Here is a 27,487-nt window from a genome sequence, read left to right as displayed (position 1 = left end):
ATGTATGGTAACAGGTCTATATGTGACAGGACAGTATAGAGGATCCCAGCACTGTCACATATAGCACATTACAGTGTATTACAGGGAGGAGAGATGTATGGTAACAGGTCTATATGTGACAGGACAGTATAGAGGATCCCAGCACTGTCACATATAGCACATTACAGTGTATTACAGGGAGGAGAGCTGTATGGGAACACAGGTCTATATGTGACAGGACAGTATAGAGGAGCCCAACACTGTCACATATAGCACATTACAGTGTATTCCAGGGAGGAGAGCTGTATGGGAACACAGGTCTATATGTGACAGGACAGTATAGAGGATACCAGCACTGTCACATATAGCACATTATAGTGTATTACAGGGAGGAGAGCTGTATGGGAACACAGGTCTATATGTGACAGGACAGTATAGAGGATCCCAGCACTGTCACATATAGCACATTACAGTGTATTACAGGGAGGAGAGCTGTATGGGAACACAGGTCTATATGCGACAGGACAGTATAAAGGAGCCCAACACTGTCACATATAGCACATTACAGTGTATTACAGGGAGGAGGGCTGAATGGGAACACAGGTCTATATGTGACAGGACAGTATAGAGGACCCCAGCACTGTCACATATAGCACATCACAGTGTATTACAGGGAGTAGCTGTATGGTAACACAGGTCTATATGTGACAGGACAGTATAAAGGATACCAGCACTGTCACATATAGCACATTACAGTGTATTACAGGGAGGAGAGCTGTATGGGAACACAGGTCTATATGTGACAGGACAGTATAGAGGAGCCCAACACTGTCACATATAGCACATTACAGTGTATTCCAGGGAGGAGAGCTGTATGGGAACACAGGTCTATATGTGACAGGACAGTATAGAGGATACCAGCACTGTCACATATAGCACATTATAGTGTATTACAGGGAGGAGAGCTGTATGGGAACACAGGTCTATATGTGACAGGACAGTATAGAGGATCCCAGCACTGTCACATATAGCACATTACAGTGTATTACAGGGAGGAGAGCTGTATGGGAACACAGGTCTATATGCGACAGGACAGTATAAAGGAGCCCAACACTGTCACATATAGCGTATTACAGGGAGGAGAGCTGAATGGGAACACAGGTCTATATGTGACAGGACAGTATAGAGGATCCCAGCACTGTCACATATAGCACATCACAGTGTATTACAGGGAGTAGCTGTATGGTAACACAGGTCTATATGTGACAGGACAATATAAAGGATACCAGCACTGTCACATATAGCACATTACAGTGTATTACAGGGAGGAGAGCTGTATGGGAACACGGGTCTATATGTGACAGGACAGTATAGAGGATCCCAGCACTGTCACATATAGCACATTACAGTGTATTACAGGGAGGAGAGATGTATGGTAACAGGTCTATATGTGACAGGACAGTATAGAGGATCCCAGCACTGTCACATATAGCACATTACAGTGTATTACAGGGAGGAGAGATGTATGGTAACAGGTCTATATGTGACAGGACAGTATAGAGGATCCCAGCACTGTCACATATAGCACATTACAGTGTATTACAGGGAGGAGAGCTGTATGGGAACACAGGTCTATATGTGACAGGACAGTATAGAGGATACCAGCACTGTCACATATAGCACATTATAGTGTATTACAGGGAGGAGAGCTGTATGGGAACACAGGTCTATATGTGACAGGACAGTATAGAGGATCCCAGCACTGTCACATATAGCACATTACAGTGTATTACAGGGAGGAGAGCTGTATGGGAACACAGGTCTATATGCGATAGGACAGTATAAAGGAGCCCAACACTGTCACATATAGCACATTACAGTGTATTACAGGGAGGAGAGCTGAATGGGAACACAGGTCTATATGTGACAGGACAGTATAGAGGATCCCAGCACTGTCACATATAGCACATTACAGTGTATTACATGGAGGAGAGCTGTATGGGAACACAGGTCTATATGTGACAGGACAGTATAGAGGATCCCAGCACTGTCACATATAGCACATTACAGTGTATTACAGGGAGGAGAGCTGTATGGGAACACGGGTCTATATGTGACAGGACAGTATAGAGGATCCCAGTACTGTCACATATAGCACATTACAGTGTATTACAGGGAGGAGAGCTGTATGGGAACACAGGTCTATATGTGACAGGACAGTATAGAGGAGCCCAGCACTGTCACATATAGCACATTACAGTGTATTACAGGGAGGAGAGCTGAATGGGAACACAGGTCTATATGTGACAGGACAGTATAGAGGATCCCAGCACTGTCACATATAGCACATTACAGGGAGGAGAGCTGTATGGGAACACAGGTCTATATGTGACAGGACAGTATAGAGGATCCCAGCACTGTCACATATAGCACATTACAGTGTATTACAGGGAGGAGAGCTGTATGGTAACACGGGTCTATACGTGACAGGACAGTATAGAGGATCCCAGTACTGTCACATATAGCACATTACAGTGTATTACAGGGAGGAGAGCTGTATGGGAACACAGGTCTATATGTGACAGGACAGTATAGAGGATCCCAGCACTGTCACATATAGCACATTACAGTGCATTACAGGGAGGAGAGCTGTATGGGAACACGGGTCTATATGTGACAGGACAGTATAGAGGATCCCAGCACTGTCACATATAGCACATTACAGTGTATTACAGGGAGGAGAGATGTATGGTAACAGGTCTATATGTGACAGGACAGTATAGAGGATCCCAGCACTGTCACATATAGCACATTACAGTGTATTACAGGGAGGAGAGCTGTATGGGAACACAGGTCTATATGCGACAGGACAGTATAAAGGAGCCCAACACTGTCACATATAGCACATTACAGTGTATTACAGGGAGGAGAGCTGAATGGGAACACATGTCTATATGTGACAGGACAGTATAGAGGATCCCAGCACTGTCACATATAGCACATCACAGTGTATTACAGGGAGTAGCTGTATGGTAACACAGGTCTATATGTGACAGGACAGTATAAAGGATACCAGCACTGTCACATATAGCACATTACAGTGTATTACAGGGAGGAGAGCTGTATGGGAACACAGGTCTATATGTGACAGGACAGTATAGAGGAGCCCAACACTGTCACATATAGCACATTACAGTGTATTCCAGGGAGGAGAGCTGTATGGGAACACAGGTCTATATGCGACAGGACAGTATAAAGGAGCCCAACACTGTCACATATAGCACATTACAGTGTATTACAGGGAGGAGAGCTGAATGGGAACACAGGTCTATATGTGACAGGACAGTATAGAGGATCCCAGCACTGTCACATATAGCACATCACAGTGTATTACAGGGAGTAGCTGTATGGTAACACAGGTCTATATGTGACAGGACAGTATAAAGGATACCAGCACTGTCACATATAGCACATTACAGTGTATTACAGGGAGGAGAGCTGTATGGGAACACGGGTCTATATGTGACAGGACAGTATAGAGGATCCCAGCACTGTCACATATAGCACATTACAGTGTATTACAGGGAGGAGAGATGTATGGTAACAGGTCTATATGTGACAGGACAGTATAGAGGATCCCAGCACTGTCACATATAGCACATTACATTGTATTACAGGGAGGAGAGCTGTATGGGACCACAGGTCTATATGTGACAGGACAGTATAGAGGAGCCCAACACTGTCACATATAGCACATTACAGTGTATTCCAGGGAGGAGAGCTGTATGGGAACACAGGTCTATATGTGACAGGACAGTATAGAGGATACCAGCACTGTCACATATAGCACATTACAGTGTATTACAGGGAGGAGAGCTGTATGGGAACACAGGTCTATATGCGACAGGACAGTATAAAGGAGCCCAACACTGTCACATATAGCACATTACAGTGTATTACAGGGAGGAGAGCTGAATGGGAACACAGGTCTATATGTGACAGGACAGTATAGAGGATCCCAGCACTGTCACATATAGCACATCACAGTGTATTACAGGGAGTAGCTGTATGGTAACACAGGTCTATATGTGACAGGACAGTATAAAGGATACCAGCACTGTCACATATAGCACATTACAGTGTATTACAGGGAGGAGAGCTGTATGGGAACACAGGTCTATATGTGACAGGACAGTATAGAGGATACCAGCACTGTCACATATAGCACATTACAGTGCATTACAGGGAGGAGAGATGTATGGTAACACAGGTCTATATGTGACAGGACAGTATAAAGGATACCAGCACTGTCACATATAGCACATTACAGTGTATTACAGGGAGGAGAGCTGTATGGGAACACAGGTCTATATGTGACAGGACAGTATAGAGGAGCCCAGCACTGTCACATATAGCACATTACATTGTATTACAGGGAGGAGAGCTGTATGGGAACACAGGTCTATATGTGACAGGACAGTATAGAGGATACCAGCACTGTCACATATAGCACATTACAGTGTATTACAGGGAGGAGAGCTGAATGGGAACACGGGTCTATATGTGACAGGACAGTATAGAGGATCCCAGCACTGTCACATATAGCACATTACAGTGTATTCCAGGGAGGAGAGATGTATGGTAACAGGTCTATATGTGACAGGACAGTATAGAGGATACCAGCACTGTCACATATAGCACATTACAGTGTATTACAGGGAGGAGAGATGTCTGGTAACAGGTCTATATGTGACAGGACAGTATAGAGGATCCCAGCACTGTCACATATAGCACATTACAGTGTATTACAGGGAGGAGAGCTGTATGGGAACACAGGTCTATATGCGACAGGACAGTATAAAGGAGCCCAACACTGTCACATATAGCACATTACAGTGTATTACAGGGAGGAGAGCTGAATGGGAACACAGGTCTATATGTGACAGGACAGTATAGAGGATCCCAGCACTGTCACATATAGCACATTACAGTGTATTACATGGAGGAGAGCTGTATGGGAACACAGGTCTATATGTGACAGGACAGTATAGAGGATCCCAGCACTGTCACATATAGCACATTACAGTGTATTACAGGGAGGAGAGCTGTATGGGAACACGGGTCTATATGTGACAGGACAGTATAGAGGATCCCAGTACTGTCACATATAGCACATTACAGTGTATTACAGGGAGGAGAGCTGTATGGGAACACAGGTCTATATGTGACAGGACAGTATAGAGGAGCCCAGCACTGTCACATATAGCACATTACAGTGTATTACAGGGAGGAGAGCTGAATGGGAACACAGGTCTATATGTGACAGGACAGTATAGAGGATCCCAGCACTGTCACATATAGCACATTACAGGGAGGAGAGCTGTATGGGAACACAGGTCTATATGTGACAGGACAGTATAGAGGATCCCAGCACTGTCACATATAGCACATTACAGTGTATTACAGGGAGGAGAGCTGTATGGGAACACGGGTCTATATGTGACAGGACAGTATAGAGGATCCCAGTACTGTCACATATAGCACATTACAGTGTATTACAGGGAGGAGAGCTGTATGGGAACACAGGTCTATATGTGACAGGACAGTATAGAGGATCCCAGCACTGTCACATATAGCACATTACAGTGCATTACAGGGAGGAGAGCTGTATGGGAACACGGGTCTATATGTGACAGGACAGTATAGAGGATCCCAGCACTGTCACATATAGCACATTACAGTGTATTACAGGGAGGAGAGATGTATGGTAACAGGTCTATATGTGACAGGACAGTATAGAGGATCCCAGCACTGTCACATATAGCACATTACAGTGTATTACAGGGAGGAGAGATGTATGGTAACAGGTCTATATGTGACAGGACAGTATAGAGGATCCCAGCACTGTCACATATAGCACATTACAGTGTATTACAGGGAGGAGAGCTGTATGGGAACACAGGTCTATATGTGACAGGACAGTATAGAGGAGCCCAACACTGTCACATATAGCACATTACAGTGTATTCCAGGGAGGAGAGCTGTATGGGAACACAGGTCTATATGTGACAGGACAGTATAGAGGATACCAGCACTGTCACATATAGCACATTATAGTGTATTACAGGGAGGAGAGCTGTATGGGAACACAGGTCTATATGTGACAGGACAGTATAGAGGATCCCAGCACTGTCACATATAGCACATTACAGTGTATTACAGGGAGGAGAGCTGTATGGGAACACAGGTCTATATGCGACAGGACAGTATAAAGGAGCCCAACACTGTCACATATAGCACATTACAGTGTATTACAGGGAGGAGAGCTGAATGGGAACACATGTCTATATGTGACAGGACAGTATAGAGGATCCCAGCACTGTCACATATAGCACATCACAGTGTATTACAGGGAGTAGCTGTATGGTAACACAGGTCTATATGTGACAGGACAGTATAAAGGATACCAGCACTGTCACATATAGCACATTACAGTGTATTACAGGGAGGAGAGCTGTATGGGAACACAGGTCTATATGTGACAGGACAGTATAGAGGAGCCCAACACTGTCACATATAGCACATTACAGTGTATTCCAGGGAGGAGAGCTGTATGGGAACACAGGTCTATATGTGACAGGACAGTATAGAGGATACCAGCACTGTCACATATAGCACATTATAGTGTATTACAGGGAGGAGAGCTGTATGGGAACACAGGTCTATATGTGACAGGACAGTATAGAGGATCCCAGCACTGTCACATATAGCACATTACAGTGTATTACAGGGAGGAGAGCTGTATGGGAACACAGGTCTATATGCGACAGGACAGTATAAAGGAGCCCAACACTGTCACATATAGCACATTACAGTGTATTACAGGGAGGAGAGCTGAATGGGAACACAGGTCTATATGTGACAGGACAGTATAGAGGATCCCAGCACTGTCACATATAGCACATCACAGTGTATTACAGGGAGTAGCTGTATGGTAACACAGGTCTATATGTGACAGGACAGTATAAAGGATACCAGCACTGTCACATATAGCACATTACAGTGTATTACAGGGAGGAGAGCTGTATGGGAACACGGGTCTATATGTGACAGGACAGTATAGAGGATCCCAGCACTGTCACATATAGCACATTACAGTGTATTACAGGGAGGAGAGATGTATGGTAACAGGTCTATATGTGACAGGACAGTATAGAGGATCCCAGCACTGTCACATATAGCACATTACATTGTATTACAGGGAGGAGAGATGTATGGTAACAGGTCTATATGTGACAGGACAGTATAGAGGATCCCAGCACTGTCACATATAGCACATTACAGTGTATTACAGGGAGGAGAGCTGTATGGGAACACAGGTCTATATGTGACAGGACAGTATAGAGGAGCCCAACACTGTCACATATAGCACATTACAGTGTATTCCAGGGAGGAGAGCTGTATGGGAACACAGGTCTATATGTGACAGGACAGTATAGAGGATACCAGCACTGTCACATATAGCACATTATAGTGTATTACAGGGAGGAGAGCTGTATGGGAACACAGGTCTATATGTGACAGGACAGTATAGAGGATCCCAGCACTGTCACATATAGCACATTACAGTGTATTACAGGGAGGAGAGCTGTATGGGAACACAGGTCTATATGCGACAGGACAGTATAAAGGAGCCCAACACTGTCACATATAGCACATTACAGTGTATTACAGGGAGGAGAGCTGAATGGGAACACAGGTCTATATGTGACAGGACAGTATAGAGGATCCCAGCACTGTCACATATAGCACATCACAGTGTATTACAGGGAGTAGCTGTATGGTAACACAGGTCTATATGTGACAGGACAGTATAAAGGATACCAGCACTGTCACATATAGCACATTACAGTGTATTACAGGGAGGAGAGCTGTATGGGAACACAGGTCTATATGTGACAGGACAGTATAGAGGATACCAGCACTGTCACATATAGCACATTACAGTGCATTACAGGGAGGAGAGATGTATGGGAACACAGGTCTATATGTGACAGGACAGTATAAAGGATACCAGCACTGTCACATATAGCACATTACAGTGTATTACATGGAGGAGAGCTGTATGGGAACACAGGTCTATATGTGACAGGACAGTATAGAGGAGCCCAGCACTGTCACATATAGCACATTACATTGTATTACAGGGAGGAGAGCTGTATGGGAACACAGGTCTATATGTGACAGGACAGTATAGAGGATACCAGCACTGTCACATATAGCACATTACAGTGTATTACAGGGAGGAGAGCTGAATGGGAACACGGGTCTATATGTGACAGGACAGTATAGAGGATCCCAGCACTGTCACATATAGCACATTACAGTGTATTACAGGGAGGAGAGATGTATGGTAACAGGTCTATATGTGACAGGACAGTATAGAGGATCCCAGCACTGTCACATATAGCACATTACAGTGTATTACAGGGAGGAGAGCTGTATGGGAACACAGGTCTATATGTGACAGGACAATATAAAGGATACCAGCACTGTCACATATAGCACATTACAGTGTATTACAGGGAGGAGAGCTGTATGGGAACACGGGTCTATATGTGACAGGACAGTATAGAGGATCCCAGCACTGTCACATATAGCACATTACAGTGTATTACAGGGAGGAGAGATGTATGGTAACAGGTCTATATGTGACAGGACAGTATAGAGGATCCCAGCACTGTCACATATAGCACATTACAGTGTATTACAGGGAGGAGAGATGTATGGTAACAGGTCTATATGTGACAGGACAGTATAGAGGATCCCAGCACTGTCACATATAGCACATTACAGTGTATTACAGGGAGGAGAGCTGTATGGGAACACAGGTCTATATGTGACAGGACAGTATAGAGGATACCAGCACTGTCACATATAGCACATTATAGTGTATTACAGGGAGGAGAGCTGTATGGGAACACAGGTCTATATGTGACAGGACAGTATAGAGGATCCCAGCACTGTCACATATAGCACATTACAGTGTATTACAGGGAGGAGAGCTGTATGGGAACACAGGTCTATATGCGATAGGACAGTATAAAGGAGCCCAACACTGTCACATATAGCACATTACAGTGTATTACAGGGAGGAGAGCTGAATGGGAACACAGGTCTATATGTGACAGGACAGTATAGAGGATCCCAGCACTGTCACATATAGCACATTACAGTGTATTACATGGAGGAGAGCTGTATGGGAACACAGGTCTATATGTGACAGGACAGTATAGAGGATCCCAGCACTGTCACATATAGCACATTACAGTGTATTACAGGGAGGAGAGCTGTATGGGAACACGGGTCTATATGTGACAGGACAGTATAGAGGATCCCAGTACTGTCACATATAGCACATTACAGTGTATTACAGGGAGGAGAGCTGTATGGGAACACAGGTCTATATGTGACAGGACAGTATAGAGGAGCCCAGCACTGTCACATATAGCACATTACAGTGTATTACAGGGAGGAGAGCTGAATGGTAACACAGGTCTATATGTGACAGGACAGTATAGAGGATCCCAGCACTGTCACATATAGCACATTACAGGGAGGAGAGCTGTATGGGAACACAGGTCTATATGTGACAGGACAGTATAGAGGATCCCAGCACTGTCACATATAGCACATTACAGTGTATTACAGGGAGGAGAGCTGTATGGGAACACGGGTCTATATGTGACAGGACAGTATAGAGGATCCCAGTACTGTCACATATAGCACATTACAGTGTATTACAGGGAGGAGAGCTGTATGGGAACACAGGTCTATATGTGACAGGACAGTATAGAGGATCCCAGCACTGTCACATATAGCACATTACAGTGCATTACAGGGAGGAGAGCTGTATGGGAACACGGGTCTATATGTGACAGGACAGTATAGAGGATCCCAGCACTGTCACATATAGCACATTACAGTGTATTACAGGGAGGAGAGATGTATGGTAACAGGTCTATATGTGACAGGACAGTATAGAGGATCCCAGCACTGTCACATATAGCACATTACAGTGTATTACAGGGAGGAGAGATGTATGGTAACAGGTCTATATGTGACAGGACAGTATAGAGGATCCCAGCACTGTCACATATAGCACATTACAGTGTATTACAGGGAGGAGAGCTGTATGGGAACACAGGTCTATATGTGACAGGACAGTATAGAGGAGCCCAACACTGTCACATATAGCACATTACAGTGTATTCCAGGGAGGAGAGCTGTATGGGAACACAGGTCTATATGTGACAGGACAGTATAGAGGATACCAGCACTGTCACATATAGCACATTATAGTGTATTACAGGGAGGAGAGCTGTATGGGAACACAGGTCTATATGTGACAGGACAGTATAGAGGATCCCAGCACTGTCACATATAGCACATTACAGTGTATTACAGGGAGGAGAGCTGTATGGGAACACAGGTCTATATGCGACAGGACAGTATAAAGGAGCCCAACACTGTCACATATAGCACATTACAGTGTATTACAGGGAGGAGAGCTGAATGGGAACACATGTCTATATGTGACAGGACAGTATAGAGGATCCCAGCACTGTCACATATAGCACATCACAGTGTATTACAGGGAGTAGCTGTATGGTAACACAGGTCTATATGTGACAGGACAGTATAAAGGATACCAGCACTGTCACATATAGCACATTACAGTGTATTACAGGGAGGAGAGCTGTATGGGAACACAGGTCTATATGTGACAGGACAGTATAGAGGAGCCCAACACTGTCACATATAGCACATTACAGTGTATTCCAGGGAGGAGAGCTGTATGGGAACACAGGTCTATATGTGACAGGACAGTATAGAGGATACCAGCACTGTCACATATAGCACATTATAGTGTATTACAGGGAGGAGAGCTGTATGGGAACACAGGTCTATATGTGACAGGACAGTATAGAGGATCCCAGCACTGTCACATATAGCACATTACAGTGTATTACAGGGAGGAGAGCTGTATGGGAACACAGGTCTATATGCGACAGGACAGTATAAAGGAGCCCAACACTGTCACATATAGCACATTACAGTGTATTACAGGGAGGAGAGCTGAATGGGAACACAGGTCTATATGTGACAGGACAGTATAGAGGATCCCAGCACTGTCACATATAGCACATCACAGTGTATTACAGGGAGTAGCTGTATGGTAACACAGGTCTATATGTGACAGGACAGTATAAAGGATACCAGCACTGTCACATATAGCACATTACAGTGTATTACAGGGAGGAGAGCTGTATGGGAACACGGGTCTATATGTGACAGGACAGTATAGAGGATCCCAGCACTGTCACATATAGCACATTACAGTGTATTACAGGGAGGAGAGATGTATGGTAACAGGTCTATATGTGACAGGACAGTATAGAGGATCCCAGCACTGTCACATATAGCACATTACATTGTATTACAGGGAGGAGAGATGTATGGTAACAGGTCTATATGTGACAGGACAGTATAGAGGATCCCAGCACTGTCACATATAGCACATCACAGTGTATTACAGGGAGGAGAGCTGTATGGGAACACAGGTCTATATGTGACAGGACAGTATAGAGGAGCCCAACACTGTCACATATAGCACATTACAGTGTATTCCAGGGAGGAGAGCTGTATGGGAACACAGGTCTATATGTGACAGGACAGTATAGAGGATACCAGCACTGTCACATATAGCACATTACAGTGTATTACAGGGAGGAGAGCTGTATGGGAACACAGGTCTATATGCGACAGGACAGTATAAAGGAGCCCAACACTGTCACATATAGCACATTACAGTGTATTACAGGGAGGAGAGCTGAAAGGGAACACAGGTCTATATGTGACAGGACAGTATAGAGGATCCCAGCACTGTCACATATAGCACATCACAGTGTATTACAGGGAGTAGCTGTATGGTAACACAGGTCTATATGTGACAGGACAGTATAAAGGATACCAGCACTGTCACATATAGCACATTACAGTGTATTACAGGGAGGAGAGCTGTATGGGAACACAGGTCTATATGTGACAGGACAGTATAGAGGATACCAGCACTGTCACATATAGCACATTACAGTGCATTACAGGGAGGAGAGATGTATGGTAACACAGGTCTATATGTGACAGGACAGTATAAAGGATACCAGCACTGTCACATATAGCACATTACAGTGTATTACAGGGAGGAGAGCTGTATGGGAACACAGGTCTATATGTGACAGGACAGTATAGAGGAGCCCAGCACTGTCACATATAGCACATTACATTGTATTACAGGGAGGAGAGCTGTATGGGAACACAGGTCTATATGTGACAGGACAGTATAGAGGATACCAGCACTGTCACATATAGCACATTACAGTGTATTACAGGGAGGAGAGCTGAATGGGAACACGGGTCTATATGTGACAGGACAGTATAGAGGATCCCAGCACTGTCACATATAGCACATTACAGTGTATTACAGGGAGGAGAGATGTATGGTAACAGGTCTATATGTGACAAGACAGTATAGAGGATCCCAGCACTGTCACATATAGCACATTACAGTGTATTACAGGGAGGAGAGATGTATGGTAACAGGTCTATATGTGACAGGACAGTATAGAGGATCCCAGCACTGTCACATATAGCACATTACAGTGTATTACAGGGAGGAGAGCTGTATGGGAACACGGGTCTATATGTGACAGGACAGTATAGAGGAGCCCAACACTGTCACATATAGCACATTACAGTGTATTCCAGGGAGGAGAGCTGTATGGGAACACAGGTCTATATGTGACAGGACAGTATAGAGGATACCAGCACTGTCACATATAGCACATTACAGTGTATTACAGGGAGGAGAGATGTATGGTAACAGGTCTATATGTGACAGGACAGTATAGAGGATCCCAGCACTGTCACATATAGCACATTACAGTGTATTACAGGGAGGAGAGCTGTATGGGAACACAGGTCTATATGCGACAGGACAGTATAAAGGAGCCCAACACTGTCACATATAGCACATTACAGTGTATTACAGGGAGGAGAGCTGAATGGGAACACAGGTCTATATGTGACAGGACAGTATAGAGGATCCCAGCACTGTCACATATAGCACATTACAGTGTATTACATGGAGGAGAGCTGTATGGGAACACAGGTCTATATGTGACAGGACAGTATAGAGGATCCCAGCACTGTCACATATAGCACATTACAGTGTATTACAGGGAGGAGAGCTGTATGGGAACACGGGTCTATATGTGACAGGACAGTATAGAGGATCCCAGTACTGTCACATATAGCACATTACAGTGTATTACAGGGAGGAGAGCTGTATGGGAACACAGGTCTATATGTGACAGGACAGTATAGAGGAGCCCAGCACTGTCACATATAGCACATTACAGTGTATTACAGGGAGGAGAGCTGAATGGGAACACAGGTCTATATGTGACAGGACAGTATAGAGGATCCCAGCACTGTCACATATAGCACATTACAGGGAGGAGAGCTGTATGGGAACACAGGTCTATATGTGACAGGACAGTATAGAGGATCCCAGCACTGTCACATATAGCACATTACAGTGTATTACAGGGAGGAGAGCTGTATGGGAACACGGGTCTATATGTGACAGGACAGTATAGAGGATCCCAGTACTGTCACATATAGCACATTACAGTGTATTACAGGGAGGAGAGCTGTATGGGAACACAGGTCTATATGTGACAGGACAGTATAGAGGATCCCAGCACTGTCACATATAGCACATTACAGTGCATTACAGGGAGGAGAGCTGTATGGGAACACGGGTCTATATGTGACAGGACAGTATAGAGGATCCCAGCACTGTCACATATAGCACATTACAGTGTATTACAGGGAGGAGAGATGTATGGTAACAGGTCTATATGTGACAGGACAGTATAGAGGATCCCAGCACTGTCACATATAGCACATTACAGTGTATTACAGGTAGGAGAGATGTATGGTAACAGGTCTATATGTGACAGGACAGTATAGAGGATACCAGCACTGTCACATATAGCACATTACAGTGTATTACAGGGAGGAGAGATGTATGGTAACAGGTCTATATGTGACAGGACAGTATAGAGGAGCCCAACACTGTCACATATAGCACATTACAGTGTATTCCAGGGAGGAGAGCTGTATGGGAACACAGGTCTATATGTGACAGGACAGTATAGAGGATACCAGCACTGTCACATATAGCACATTATAGTGTATTACAGGGAGGAGAGCTGTATGGGAACACAGGTCTATATGTGACAGGACAGTATAGAGGATCCCAGCACTGTCACATATAGCACATTACAGTGTATTACAGGGAGGAGAGCTGTATGGGAACACAGGTCTATATGCGACAGGACAGTATAAAGGAGCCCAACACTGTCACATATAGCACATTACAGTGTATTACAGGGAGGAGAGCTGAATGGGAACACATGTCTATATGTGACAGGACAGTATAGAGGATCCCAGCACTGTCACATATAGCACATCACAGTGTATTACAGGGAGTAGCTGTATGGTAACACAGGTCTATATGTGACAGGACAGTATAAAGGATACCAGCACTGTCACATATAGCACATTACAGTGTATTACAGGGAGGAGAGCTGTATGGGAACACAGGTCTATATGTGACAGGACAGTATAGAGGAGCCCAACACTGTCACATATAGCACATTACAGTGTATTCCAGGGAGGAGAGCTGTATGGGAACACAGGTCTATATGTGACAGGACAGTATAGAGGATACCAGCACTGTCACATATAGCACATTATAGTGTATTACAGGGAGGAGAGCTGTATGGGAACACAGGTCTATATGTGACAGGACAGTATAGAGGATCCCAGCACTGTCACATATAGCACATTACAGTGTATTACAGGGAGGAGAGCTGTATGGGAACACAGGTCTATATGCGACAGGACAGTATAAAGGAGCCCAACACTGTCACATATAGCACATTACAGTGTATTACAGGGAGGAGAGCTGAATGGGAACACAGGTCTATATGTGACAGGACAGTATAGAGGATCCCAGCACTGTCACATATAGCACATCACAGTGTATTACAGGGAGTAGCTGTATGGTAACACAGGTCTATATGTGACAGGACAGTATAAAGGATACCAGCACTGTCACATATAGCACATTACAGTGTATTACAGGGAGGAGAGCTGTATGGGAACACGGGTCTATATGTGACAGGACAGTATAGAGGATCCCAGCACTGTCACATATAGCACATTACAGTGTATTACAGGGAGGAGAGATGTATGGTAACAGGTCTATATGTGACAGGACAGTATAGAGGATCCCAGCACTGTCACATATAGCACATTACATTGTATTACAGGGAGGAGAGATGTATGGTAACAGGTCTATATGTGACAGGACAGTATAGAGGATCCCAGCACTGTCACATATAGCACATTACAGTGTATTACAGGGAGGAGAGCTGTATGGGAACACAGGTCTATATGTGACAGGACAGTATAGAGGAGCCCAACACTGTCACATATAGCACATTACAGTGTATTCCAGGGAGGAGAGCTGTATGGGAACACAGGTCTATATGCGACAGGACAGTATAAAGGAGCCCAACACTGTCACATATAGCACATTACAGTGTATTACAGGGAGGAGAGCTGAATGGGAACACAGGTCTATATGTGACAGGACAGTATAGAGGATCCCAGGACTGTCACATATAGCACATCACAGTGTATTACAGGGAGTAGCTGTATGGTAACACAGGTCTATATGTGACAGGACAGTATAAAGGATACCAGCACTGTCACATATAGCACATTACAGTGTATTACAGGGAGGAGAGCTGTATGGGAACACAGGTCTATATGTGACAGGACAGTATAGAGGATACCAGCACTGTCACATATAGCACATTACAGTGCATTACAGGGAGGAGAGATGTATGGGAACACAGGTCTATATGTGACAGGACAGTATAAAGGATACCAGCACTGTCACATATAGCACATTACAGTGTATTACATGGAGGAGAGCTGTATGGGAACACAGGTCTATATGTGACAGGACAGTATAGAGGAGCCCAGCACTGTCACATATAGCACATTACATTGTATTACAGGGAGGAGAGCTGTATGGGAACACAGGTCTATATGTGACAGGACAGTATAGAGGATACCAGCACTGTCACATATAGCACATTACAGTGTATTACAGGGAGGAGAGCTGAATGGGAACACGGGTCTATATGTGACAGGACAGTATAGAGGATCCCAGCACTGTCACATATAGCACATTACAGTGTATTACAGGGAGGAGAGATGTATGGTAACAGGTCTATATGTGACAGGACAGTATAGAGGATCCCAGCACTGTCACATATAGCACATTACAGTGTATTACAGGGAGGAGAGATGTATGGTAACAGGTCTATATGTGACAGGACAGTATAGAGGATCCCAGCACTGTCACATATAGCACATTACAGTGTATTACAGGGAGGAGAGCTGTATGGGAACACGGGTCTATATGTGACAGGACAGTATAGAGGAGCCCAACACTGTCACATATAGCACATTACAGTGTATTCCAGGGAGGAGAGCTGTATGGGAACACAGGTCTATATGTGACAGGACAGTATAGAGGATACCAGCACTGTCACATATAGCACATTACAGTGTATTACAGGGAGGAGAGCTGTATGGGAACACGGGTCTATATGTGACAGGACAGTATAGAGGATCCCAGCACTGTCACATATAGCACATTACAGTGTATTACAGGGAGGAGAGCTGTATGGGAACACAGGTCTATATGCGACAGGACAGTATAAAGGAGCCCAACACTGTCACATATAGCACATTACAGTGTATTACAGGGAGGAGAGCTGAATGGGAACACAGGTCTATATGTGACAGGACAGTATAGAGGATCCCAGCACTGTCACATATAGCACATCACAGTGTATTACAGGGAGTAGCTGTATGGTAACACAGGTCTATATGTGACAGGACAGTATAAAGGATACCAGCACTGTCACATATAGCACATTACAGTGTATTACAGGGAGGAGAGCTGAATGGGAACACAGGTCTATATGTGACAGGACAGTATAGAGGATCCCAGCACTGTCACATATAGCACATTACAGTGTATTATAGGGAGGAGAGCTGTATGGGAACACAGGTCTATATGTGACAGGACAGTATAGAGGATCCAGCACTGTCACATATAGCACATTACAGTGTATTACAGGGAGGAGAGCTGAATGGGAACACGGGTCTATATGTGACAGGACAGTATAGAGGAGCCCAACACTGTCACATATAGCACATTACAGTGTATTACAGGGAGGAGAGCTGTATGGGAACACGGGTCTATATGTGACAGGACAGTATAGAGGATCCCAGCACTGTCACATATAGCACATTACAGTGCATTACAGGGAGGAGAGCTGTATGGGAACACAGGTCTATATGTGACAGGACAGTATAGAGGATCCCAGCACTGTCACATATAGCACATTACAGTGTATTATAGGGAGGAGAGCTGTATGGGAACACAGGTCTATATGTGACAGGACAGTATAGAGGAGCCCAACACTGTCACATATAGCACATTACAGTGTATTATAGGGAGGAGAGCTGTATGGGAACACAGGTCTATATGTGACAGGACAGTATAAAGGATACCAGCACTGTCACATATAGCACATTACAGTGTATTACAGGGAGGAGAGCTGTATGGGAACACAGGTCTATATGTGACAGGACAGTATAGAGGATCCCAGCACTGTCACATATAGCACATTACAGTGCATTACAGGGAGGAGAGATGTATGGGAACACAGGTCTATATGTGACAGGACAGTATAGAGGATACCAGCACTGTCACATATAGCACATTACAGTGTATTACAGGGAGGAGAGCTGTATGGGAACACAGGTCTATATGTGACAGGACAGTATAGAGGATCCCAGCACTGTCACATATAGCACATTACAGTGTATTATAGGGAGGAGAGCTGTATGGGAACACAGGTCTATATGTGACAGGACAGTATAGAGGATACCAGCACTGTCACATATAGCACATTACAGTGTATTACAGGGAGGAGAGCTGTATGGGAACACATGTCTATATGTGACAGGACAGTATAGAGGAGCCCAACACTGTCACATATAGCACATTACAGTGTATTATAGGGAGGAGAGCTGTATGGGAACACAGGTCTATATGTGACAGGACAGTATAAAGGATACCAGCACTGTCACATATAGCACATTACAGTGTATTACAGGGAGGAGAGCTGTATGGGAACACAGGTCTATATGTGACAGGACAGTATAAAGGATACCAGCACTGTCACATATAGCACATTACAGATACTGGGAGTATGTATTGCGCCGGATGCCAGATACTGGGAGTATGTATTGCGCCAGATACTGGGAGTATGTATTGCGCCGGATACTGGGAGTATGTATTGCGCCGGATGCTGGGAGTATGTATTGCGCTGGATACTGGGAGTATGTATTGCGCCGGATGCTGGGAGTATGTGTTGCGCCGGAAACTGGGAGTATGTATTGCGCTGGATACTGGGAGTATGTATTGCGCCGGATGCCGGATACTGGGAGTGTGTATTGCACCAGATACTGGGAGTATGTATTGCGCCGGATGCTGGGAGTATGTATTGCGCCGGATGCCGGATACTGGGAGTATGTATTGCGCTGGATACTGGGAGTATGTATTGCGCCGGATGCCGGGAGTATGTATTGCGCCAGATACTGGGAGTATGTATTGCGGTGGATGCTGGGAGTATGTATTGCGCCGGATGCCGGATACTGGGAGTATGTATTGCGCCGGATGCTGGATACTGGGAGTATGTATTGCGCCAGATACTGGGAGTATGTATTGTGCCGGATGCTGGATACTGGGATTATGTATTGCGCCAGATACTGGGAGTATGTATTGCGCCAGATACTGGGAGTATGTATTGCGCCGGATGCTGGGAGTATGTATTGCGCCGGATGCCGGATACTGGGAGTATGTATTGCGCTGGATACTGGGAGTATGTATTGCGCCAGATACTGGGAGTATGTATTGCGCCAGATACTGGGAGTATGTATTGCGCCGGATGCTGGGAGTATGTATTGCGCCGGATGCTGGGAGTATGTATTGCGCCGGATGCCGGATACTGGGAGTATGTATTGCGCTGGATACTGGGAGTATGTATTGCGCCGGATGCTGGATACTGGGAGTATGTATTGCGCCGGATGCTGGATACTGGGAGTATGTATTGCGCCGGATGCTGGATACTGGGAGTATGTATTGCGCCGGATGCCGGATACTGGGAGTATGTATTGCGCAAGATACTGGGAGTATGTATTGCGCCGGATGCTGGATACTGGGAGTATGTATTGCGCCAGATACTGGGAGTATGTATTGCGCCAGATACTGGGAGTATGTATTGCCCCGGATGCTGGGAGTATGTATTGCGCCGGATGCCGGATACTGGGAGTATGTATTGCGCTGGATACTGGGAGTATGTATTGCGCCAGATACTGGGAGTATGTATTGCGCCAGATACTTTGAGTATGTATTGCGCCGGATGCTGGGAGTATGTATTGTGCCAGATGCCGGATACTGGGAGTATGCATTGCGCTGGATACTGGGAGTATGTATTGCGCCGGATGCTGGATACTGGGAGTATGTATTGCGCCAGATGCTGGGAGTATGTATTGCGCCGGATGCCGGATACTGGGAGTATGCATTGCGCTGGATACTGGGAGTATGTATTGCGCCGGATGCTGGATACTGGGAGTATGTATTGCGCCAGATGCTGGGAGTATGTATTGCGCCGGATGCTGGGAGTATGTATTGCGCTGAATACTGGGAGTATGTATTGTGTTGGATACTGGGAGTATGTATTGCGCCGGATGCTGGATACTGGGAGTATGTATTGTGCTGGATGCTGGGAGTATGTATTGCGCTGGATACTGGGAGTATGTATTGCGCTGAATACTGGGAGTATGTATTGTGTTGGATACTGGGAGTATGTATTGCGCTGGATGCTGGGAGTATGTATTGCGCTGGATGCTGGGAGTAAGTATTGCACCGGATGCTGGATGCTGGGAGTAAGTATTGTGTTGGATACTGGGAGTATGTATTGCGCTGAATACTGGGAGTATGTATTGCGCCGGATGCTGGATACTGGGAGTAAGTATTGTGTTGGATACTGGGAGTATGTATTGCGCTGGATGCTGGGAGTATGTATTGCGCTGGATACTGGGAGTATGTATTGCGCTGAATACTGGTAGTATGTATTCTGTTGGATACTGGGAGTATGTATTGCGCTGGATGCTGGGAGTATGTATTGCGCTGGATGCTGGGAGTAAGTATTGCACCGGATGCTGGATGCTGGGAGTATGTATTGTGTTGGATACTGGGAGTATGTATTGCGCTGAATACTGGGAGTATGTATTGCGCCGGATGCTGGATACTGGGAGTATGTATTGCGCTGGATGCTGGGAGTATGTATTGCGCTGGATGCTGGGAGTAAGTATTGCACCGGATGCTGGATGCCGGGAGTATGTATTGTGTTGGATACTGGGAGTATGTATTGCGCCGGATGCTGGATACTGGGAGTATGTATTGCGCTGAATACTGGGAGTATGTATTGCGCTGAATACTGGGAGTATGTATTGCGCCGGATGCTGGATACTGGGAGTATGTATTGCGCTGGATACTGGGAGTATGTATTCCGCTGGATGCCGGGAGTATGTATTGTGTTGGATACCGGGAGTATGTATTGCACCAGATACTGGGAGTATGTATTGCGCTGGATACTGGGAGTATGTATTGTGTTGGATACTGGGAGTATGTATTGCGCCGGATGCTGGATACTGGGAGTATGTATTGCGCCAGATACTGGATGCCGGGAGTATGTATTGTGTTGGATGCCGGGAGTATGTATTGTGTTGGATACTGGGAGTATGTATTGCGCCGGATGCTGGATACTGGGAGTATGTATTGCGCTGGATACTGGGAGTATGTATTGTGTTGGATACTGGGAGTATGTATTGTGTTGGATGCCGGGAGTATGTATTGCGCTGAATACTGGGAGTATGTATTGTGTTGGATACTGGGAGTATGTATTGCGCTGGATGCCGGGAGTATGTATTGCGCTGAATACTGGGAGTATGTATTGCGCTGAATACTGGGAGTATGTATTGTGTTGGATACTGGGAGTATGTATTGCGCCGGATACTGGGAGTATGTATTGTGTTGGATACTGGGAGTATGTATTGTGTTGGATACTGGGAGTATGTATTGCGCTGGATACTGGGAGTATGTATTGCGCTGGATGCCGGGAGTATGTATTGTGTTGGATACTGGGAGTATGTATTGCGCTGGATACTGGGAGTATGTATTGCGCTGGATGCCGGGAGTATGTATTGTGTTGGATACTGGGAGTATGTATTGCGCTGAATACTGGGAGTATGTATTGCGCCGGATGCTGGATACTGGGAGTATGTATTGCGCTGGATACTGGGAGTATGTATTCCGCTGGATGCCGGGAGTATGTATTGTGTTGGATACCGGGAGTATGTATTGCACCAGATACTGGGAGTATGTATTGCGCCTGATGCTGGATACTGGGAGTATGTATTGTGTTGGATACTGGGAGTATGTATTGCGCCGGATGCTGGATACTGGGAGTATGTATTGCGCCAGATACTGGATGCCGGGAGTATGTATTGTGTTGGATGCCGGGAGTATGTATTGTGTTGGATACTGGGAGTATGTATTGCGCCGGATGCTGGATACTGGGAGTATGTATTGCGCTGGATACTGGGAGTATGTATTGTGTTGGATACTGGGAGTATGTATTGCGCTGGATGCCGGGAGTATGTATTGCGCTGAATACTGGGAGTATGTATTGTGTTGGATACTGGGAGTATGTATTGCGCTGGATGCCGGGAGTATGTATTGCGCTGAATACTGGGAGTATGTATTGCGCTGAATACTGGGAGTATGTATTGTGTTGGATGCCGGGAGTATGTATTGTGTTGAATACTGGGAGTATGTATTGTGTTGGATACTGGGAGTATGTATTGCGCTGAATACTGGGAGTATGTATTGTGTTGGATACTGGGAGTATGTATTGCGCCGGATACTGGGAGTATGTATTGTGTTGGATACTGGGAGTATGTATTGTGTTGGATACTGGGAGTATGTATTGCGCTGGATGCCGGGAGTATGTATTGTGTTGGATACTGGGAGTATGTATTGTGTTGGATACTGGGAGTATGTATTGCGCTGGATACTGGGAGTATGTATTGCGCTGGATGCCGGGAGTATGTATTGTGTTGGATACTGGGAGTATGTATTGCGCTGGATACTGGGAGTATGTATTGCGCTGGATGCCGGGAGTATGTATTGTGTTGGATACTGGGAGTATGTATTGTGTTGGATACTGGGAGTATGTATTGCGCTGGATACTGGGAGTATGTATTGCGCTGGATACTGGGAGTATGTATTGTGTTGGATACTGGGAGTATGTATTGCGCCGGATACTGGGAGTATGTATTGCGCTGGATACTGGGAGTATGTATTGTGTTGGATACTGGGAGTATGTATTGTGTTGGATACTGGGAGTATGTATTGTGTTGGATACTGGGAGTATGTATTGCGCTGGATACTGGGAGTATGTATTGTGTTGGATACTGGGAGTATGTATTGCGCTGGATACTGGGAGTATGTATTGCGCTGGATGCCGGGAGTATGTATTGCGCTGGATACTGGGAGTATGTATTGCGCTGGATACTGGGAGTATGTATTGTGTTGGATACTGGGAGTATGTATTGCGCTGGATACTGGGAGTATGTATTGCGCTGGATACTGGGAGTATGTATTGCGCTGGATACCGGGAGTATGTATTGCGCTGGATACCGGGAGTATGTATTGCGCTGGATACTGGGAGTATGTATTGCGCTGGATACTGGGAGTATGTATTGCGCTGGATGCCGGGAGTATGTATTGCGCTGGATACTGGGAGTATGTATTGCGCTGGATACTGGGAGTATGTATTGCGCTGGATACTGGGAGTATGTATTGCGCTGGATACTGGGAGTATGTATTGCGCTGGATACTGGCGCATGAAGCGCCGGGAGCCACAGTTGCAGCGTTGCAGGTGTCACTAATGTTTTGCTTCTGTCCAGTTGCTATGGGGCTATGTACTAAGCCTTGGAGAGTGATAAAATGGAGAGAGATAAACTACCAGACAACTCGTACAGTAACTGTCATTTTTCAAACACAGCCTGTAATATGACAGTCAGGAGCTGATTGGCTGGTACTGGATCTCTCCAGGGCTAAGACTTCCATGCCTGATTCCCTGGCTCTGTACACTGGATATTTACCTTCCAGTCTGTTATATTTTACCATTCATATTTATGTCCTGTTGTAGATGCAGATTTTGGGGTTCCAGAGTCTATGATTGCACCGTCATCACTGGTTCCACTGAAGCCGGACTCTCTCCCGCAGTTGGATTCCTCTTCAGCGGCTATGACAGAACAGTGAGTGTCACACACGCAGCTGGCGACTTCTGCGCTCACACGCTGTATTATAGCAAACCTCCCAATTATTGCTTCCCCAAAAAGGGGGCATGGCATCAGGTAGAATGGGCGTGGCCTCAGTTAAGTGGGCTGTCCTTGCAGCATGACCCTGTATTAAGCATTCAGGGGGGGTGTCCAGCGCTCCATGAGCAGCTAGGCAGCCCCTGGCGCACCTCCGTGCACTGAATAGATACCATGCGCGACAATTATTCAGTAGTCATCGGTGATCAAAGCCTCCCCAACTTACTCCTCTGGCCGCGTGACACTGCTGCCCATGGGTGGGACAGTTGGGAGGTATGACTGCATTCTCTCACACTCATTTGGAGGTTTACCATAAGATCACAGGCACCCCCTAATGTCCGGCACCCCCCACCGAGCCTGTGACCTCCCGCTGCCAGTAGTGGATTTATCATTATGCAGACCTCCTGGGACGCGCCACACAGCTAACAGTGGAGGAGCTCAGGCAGTCTGGGCAGCGGGCTCCTCTCAACTCACATGCCGCCGCGTCTCTGCTTATCCCCCTCCTTCTGCATCACTTATTCCCCCTCCTCCTCCGTCTCTTGCCGGGCTGCGTTGACCCCGCCGGAGCCACTACACATCCCCCCGCACCTGACTAGAGGGACCACGGAGCCTCCTCCCAACCTCCAGGTAAACTTCTCTCCCGCTCCCTCCCATCCCCTCTATCTATCTATAGCTCCCATCTGGAAACCCCTTCCTGAAAGTCCTGTGTTTGCCCTAGGGACTGAGCCCAGGATAGCGGGCCACCTGCATACTGTGTGGTGTAATGTGAATATGGCTCGTACTGTGTGGTGTAATGTGTATTTGGCTCATACTGTGTGGCATAATGTGAATGTGGCTCATACTGTGTGGTGTAATGTGAATGTGGCTCATACTGTGTGATGTAATGTGAATGTGGCTCATACTGTGTGGTGTAATGGGAATGTGGCTCATACTGTGTGGCATAATGTGAATGTGGCTCATACTGTGTGGTGTAATGTGAATGTGGCTCATACTGTGTGGTGTAATGTGACTGTGGCTCATACTGTGTGGTGTAATGTGTATTTGGCTCATACTGTGTGGTGTAATGTGAATGTGGCTCATACTGTGTGGTGTAATGTGAATGTGGCTCATACTGTGTGGTGTAATGTGAATGTGGCTCATACTGTGTGGTGTAATGTGAATGTGGCTCATACTGTGTGATGTAATGTGAATGTGGCTCATACTGTGTGATGTAATGTGAATGTGGCTCATACTGTGTGGTATAATGTGAATGTGGCTCATACTGTGTGGTGTAATGTGAATGTGGCTCATACTGTGTGGTGTAATGTGAATGTGGCTCATACTGTGTGGTGTAATGTGAATGTGGCTCATACTGTGTGGTGTAATGTGAATGTGGCTCATACTGTGTGGTGTAATGTGAATGTGGCTCATACTGTGTGGTGAAATGTGTATTTGGCTCATACTGTGTAGTGTAATGTGAATGTGGCTCATACTGTGTGGCGTAATGTGAATGTGGCTCATACTGTGTGGCGTAATGTGAATGTGGCTCACACTGTGTGGCGTAATGTGAATGTGGCTCATACTGTGTGGTGTAATATGAATGTGGCTCATACTGTGTGGTGTAATGTGAATACGGCTCGTACTGTGTGGTATAATGTGTATTTGGCTCATACTGTGTGGCGTAATGTGAATGTGGCTCATACTGTGTGGTGTAATGTGAATGTGGCTCATACTGTGTGGTGTAATGTGAATGTGGCTCATACTGTGTGGCATAATGTGAATGTGGCTCATACTGTGTGGTGTAATGTGAACACGGCTCGTACTGTGTGGTATAATGTGTATTTGGCTCATACTGTGTGGCGTAATGTGAATGTGGCTCATACTGTGTGGTGTAATGTGAATACGGCTCGTACTGTGTGGTATAATGTGTATTTGGCTCATACTGTGTGGCGTAATGTGAATGTGGCTCATACTGTGTGGCGTAATGTGAATGTGGCTCACACTGTGTGGCGTAATGTGAATGTGGCTCATACTGTGTGGTGTAATATGAATGTGGCTCATACTGTGTGGTGTAATGTGAATACGGCTCGTACTGTGTGGTATAATGTGTATTTGGCTCATACTGTGTGGCGTAATGTGAATGTGGCTCATACTGTGTGGTGTAATGTGAATGTGGCTCATACTGTGTGGTGTAATGTGAATGTGGCTCATACTGTGTGGCATAATATGAATGTGGCTCATACTGTGTGGTGTAATGTGAACACGGCTCGTACTGTGTGGTATAATGTGTATTTGGCTCATACTGTGTGGCGTAATGTGAATGTGGCTCATACTGTGTGGCGTAATGTGAATGTGGCTCACACTGTGTGGCGTAATGTGAATGTGGCTCATACTGTGTGGTGTAATATGAATGTGGCTCATACTGTGTGGTGTAATGTGAATACGGCTCGTACTGTGTGGTATAATGTGTATTTGGCTCATACTGTGTGGCGTAATGTGAATGTGGCTCATACTGTGTGGTGTAATGTGAATGTGGCTCATACTGTGTGGTGTAATGTGAATGTGGCTCATACTGTGTGGCATAATATGAATGTGGCTCATACTGTGTGGTGTAATGTGAACAAGGCTCGTACTGTGTGGTATAATGTGTATTTGGCTCATACTGTGTGGCGTAATGTGAATGTGGCTCATACTGTGTGGTGTAATGTGAATACGGCTCGTACTGTGTGGTATAATGTGTATTTGGCTCATACTGTGTGGCGTAATGTGAACGTGGCTCATACTGTGTGGCGTAATGTGAATGTGGCTCATACTGTGTGGTGTAATGTGAATGTGGCTCATACTGTGTGGTGTAATGTGAATACGGCTCGTACTGTGTGGTGTAATGTGACTGGCTCATACTGTGTGGTGTAATGTGAATGTGGCTCATACTGTGTGGTGTAATGTGAATGTGGCTCATACTGTGTGGTGTAATGGGAATGTGGCTCATACTGTGTGGTGTAATGTGACTGTGGCTCATACTGTGTGGTGTAATGTGAATGTGGCTCATACTGTGTGGTGTAATGTGAATGTGGCTCATACTGTGCGGTGTAATGTGAATGTGGCTCATACTGTGTGGTGTAATGGGAATGTGGCTCATACTGTGTGGTGTAATGTGACTGTGGCTCATACTGTGTGGTGTAATGTGACTGTGGCTCATACTGTGTGGTATAATGTGTATTTGGCTCATACTGTGTGGTGTAATGTGAATGTGGCTCATACTGTGTGGTGTAATGTGAATGTGGCTCATACTGTGTGGTATAATGTGTATTTGGCTCATACTGTGTGGTGTAATGTGAATGTGGCTCATACTGTGTGGTGTAATGTGAATGTGGCTCTTACTGTGTGGTATAATGTGTATTTGGCTCATACTGTGTGGTGTAATGTGAATGTGGCTCATACTGTGTGGTGTAATGTGAATGTGGCTCATACTGTGTGGTATAATGTGTATTTGGCTCATACTGTGTGGTGTAATGTGAATGTGGCTCATACTGTGTGGTGTAATGTGAATGTGGCTCTTACTGTGTGGTGTAATGTGAATGGGGCTCATACTGTGTGGTGTAATGTGAATGAGGCTCATACTGTGTGGCATAATGTGAATGTGGCTCATACTTTGTGGCGTAATGTGAATATGGCTCATACTGTGTGGTGTAATGTGTATTTGGCTCATACTGTGTGGTGTAATGTGAATGTGGCTCATACTGTGTGGTATAATGTGAATGTGGCTCATACTGTGTGGTGTAATGTGAATGTGGCT

At 45.5% G+C, this 27,487-nt stretch overlaps 1 protein-coding gene across 4 annotated transcripts in view; it reads left to right on the top strand.

The window, feature by feature from the left end:
- Nucleotides 1–27,487, top strand: part of SH3BP1 (SH3 domain binding protein 1) — a 799,734-nt gene that overhangs the window by 680,525 nt on the left and 91,722 nt on the right. For all 4 annotated transcript variants that reach the window (XM_063941456.1, XM_063941455.1, XM_063941457.1 and 1 more), the window contains one exon: nucleotides 23,544–23,652. In XM_063941456.1, coding sequence (XP_063797526.1) covers nucleotides 23,544–23,652 — 109 coding nt within the window. The remainder of the gene's footprint in view (nucleotides 1–23,543; nucleotides 23,653–27,487) is intronic.

The sequence above is a fragment of the Pseudophryne corroboree genome, chromosome 9 (assembly GCF_028390025.1).
Source record: "Pseudophryne corroboree isolate aPseCor3 chromosome 9, aPseCor3.hap2, whole genome shotgun sequence".
NCBI lineage: Eukaryota > Metazoa > Chordata > Amphibia > Anura > Myobatrachidae > Pseudophryne > Pseudophryne corroboree.
The sequence above is the reverse complement of the archived record's forward strand: the minus strand, read 5'-3'. Positions and strand labels throughout refer to the sequence as shown.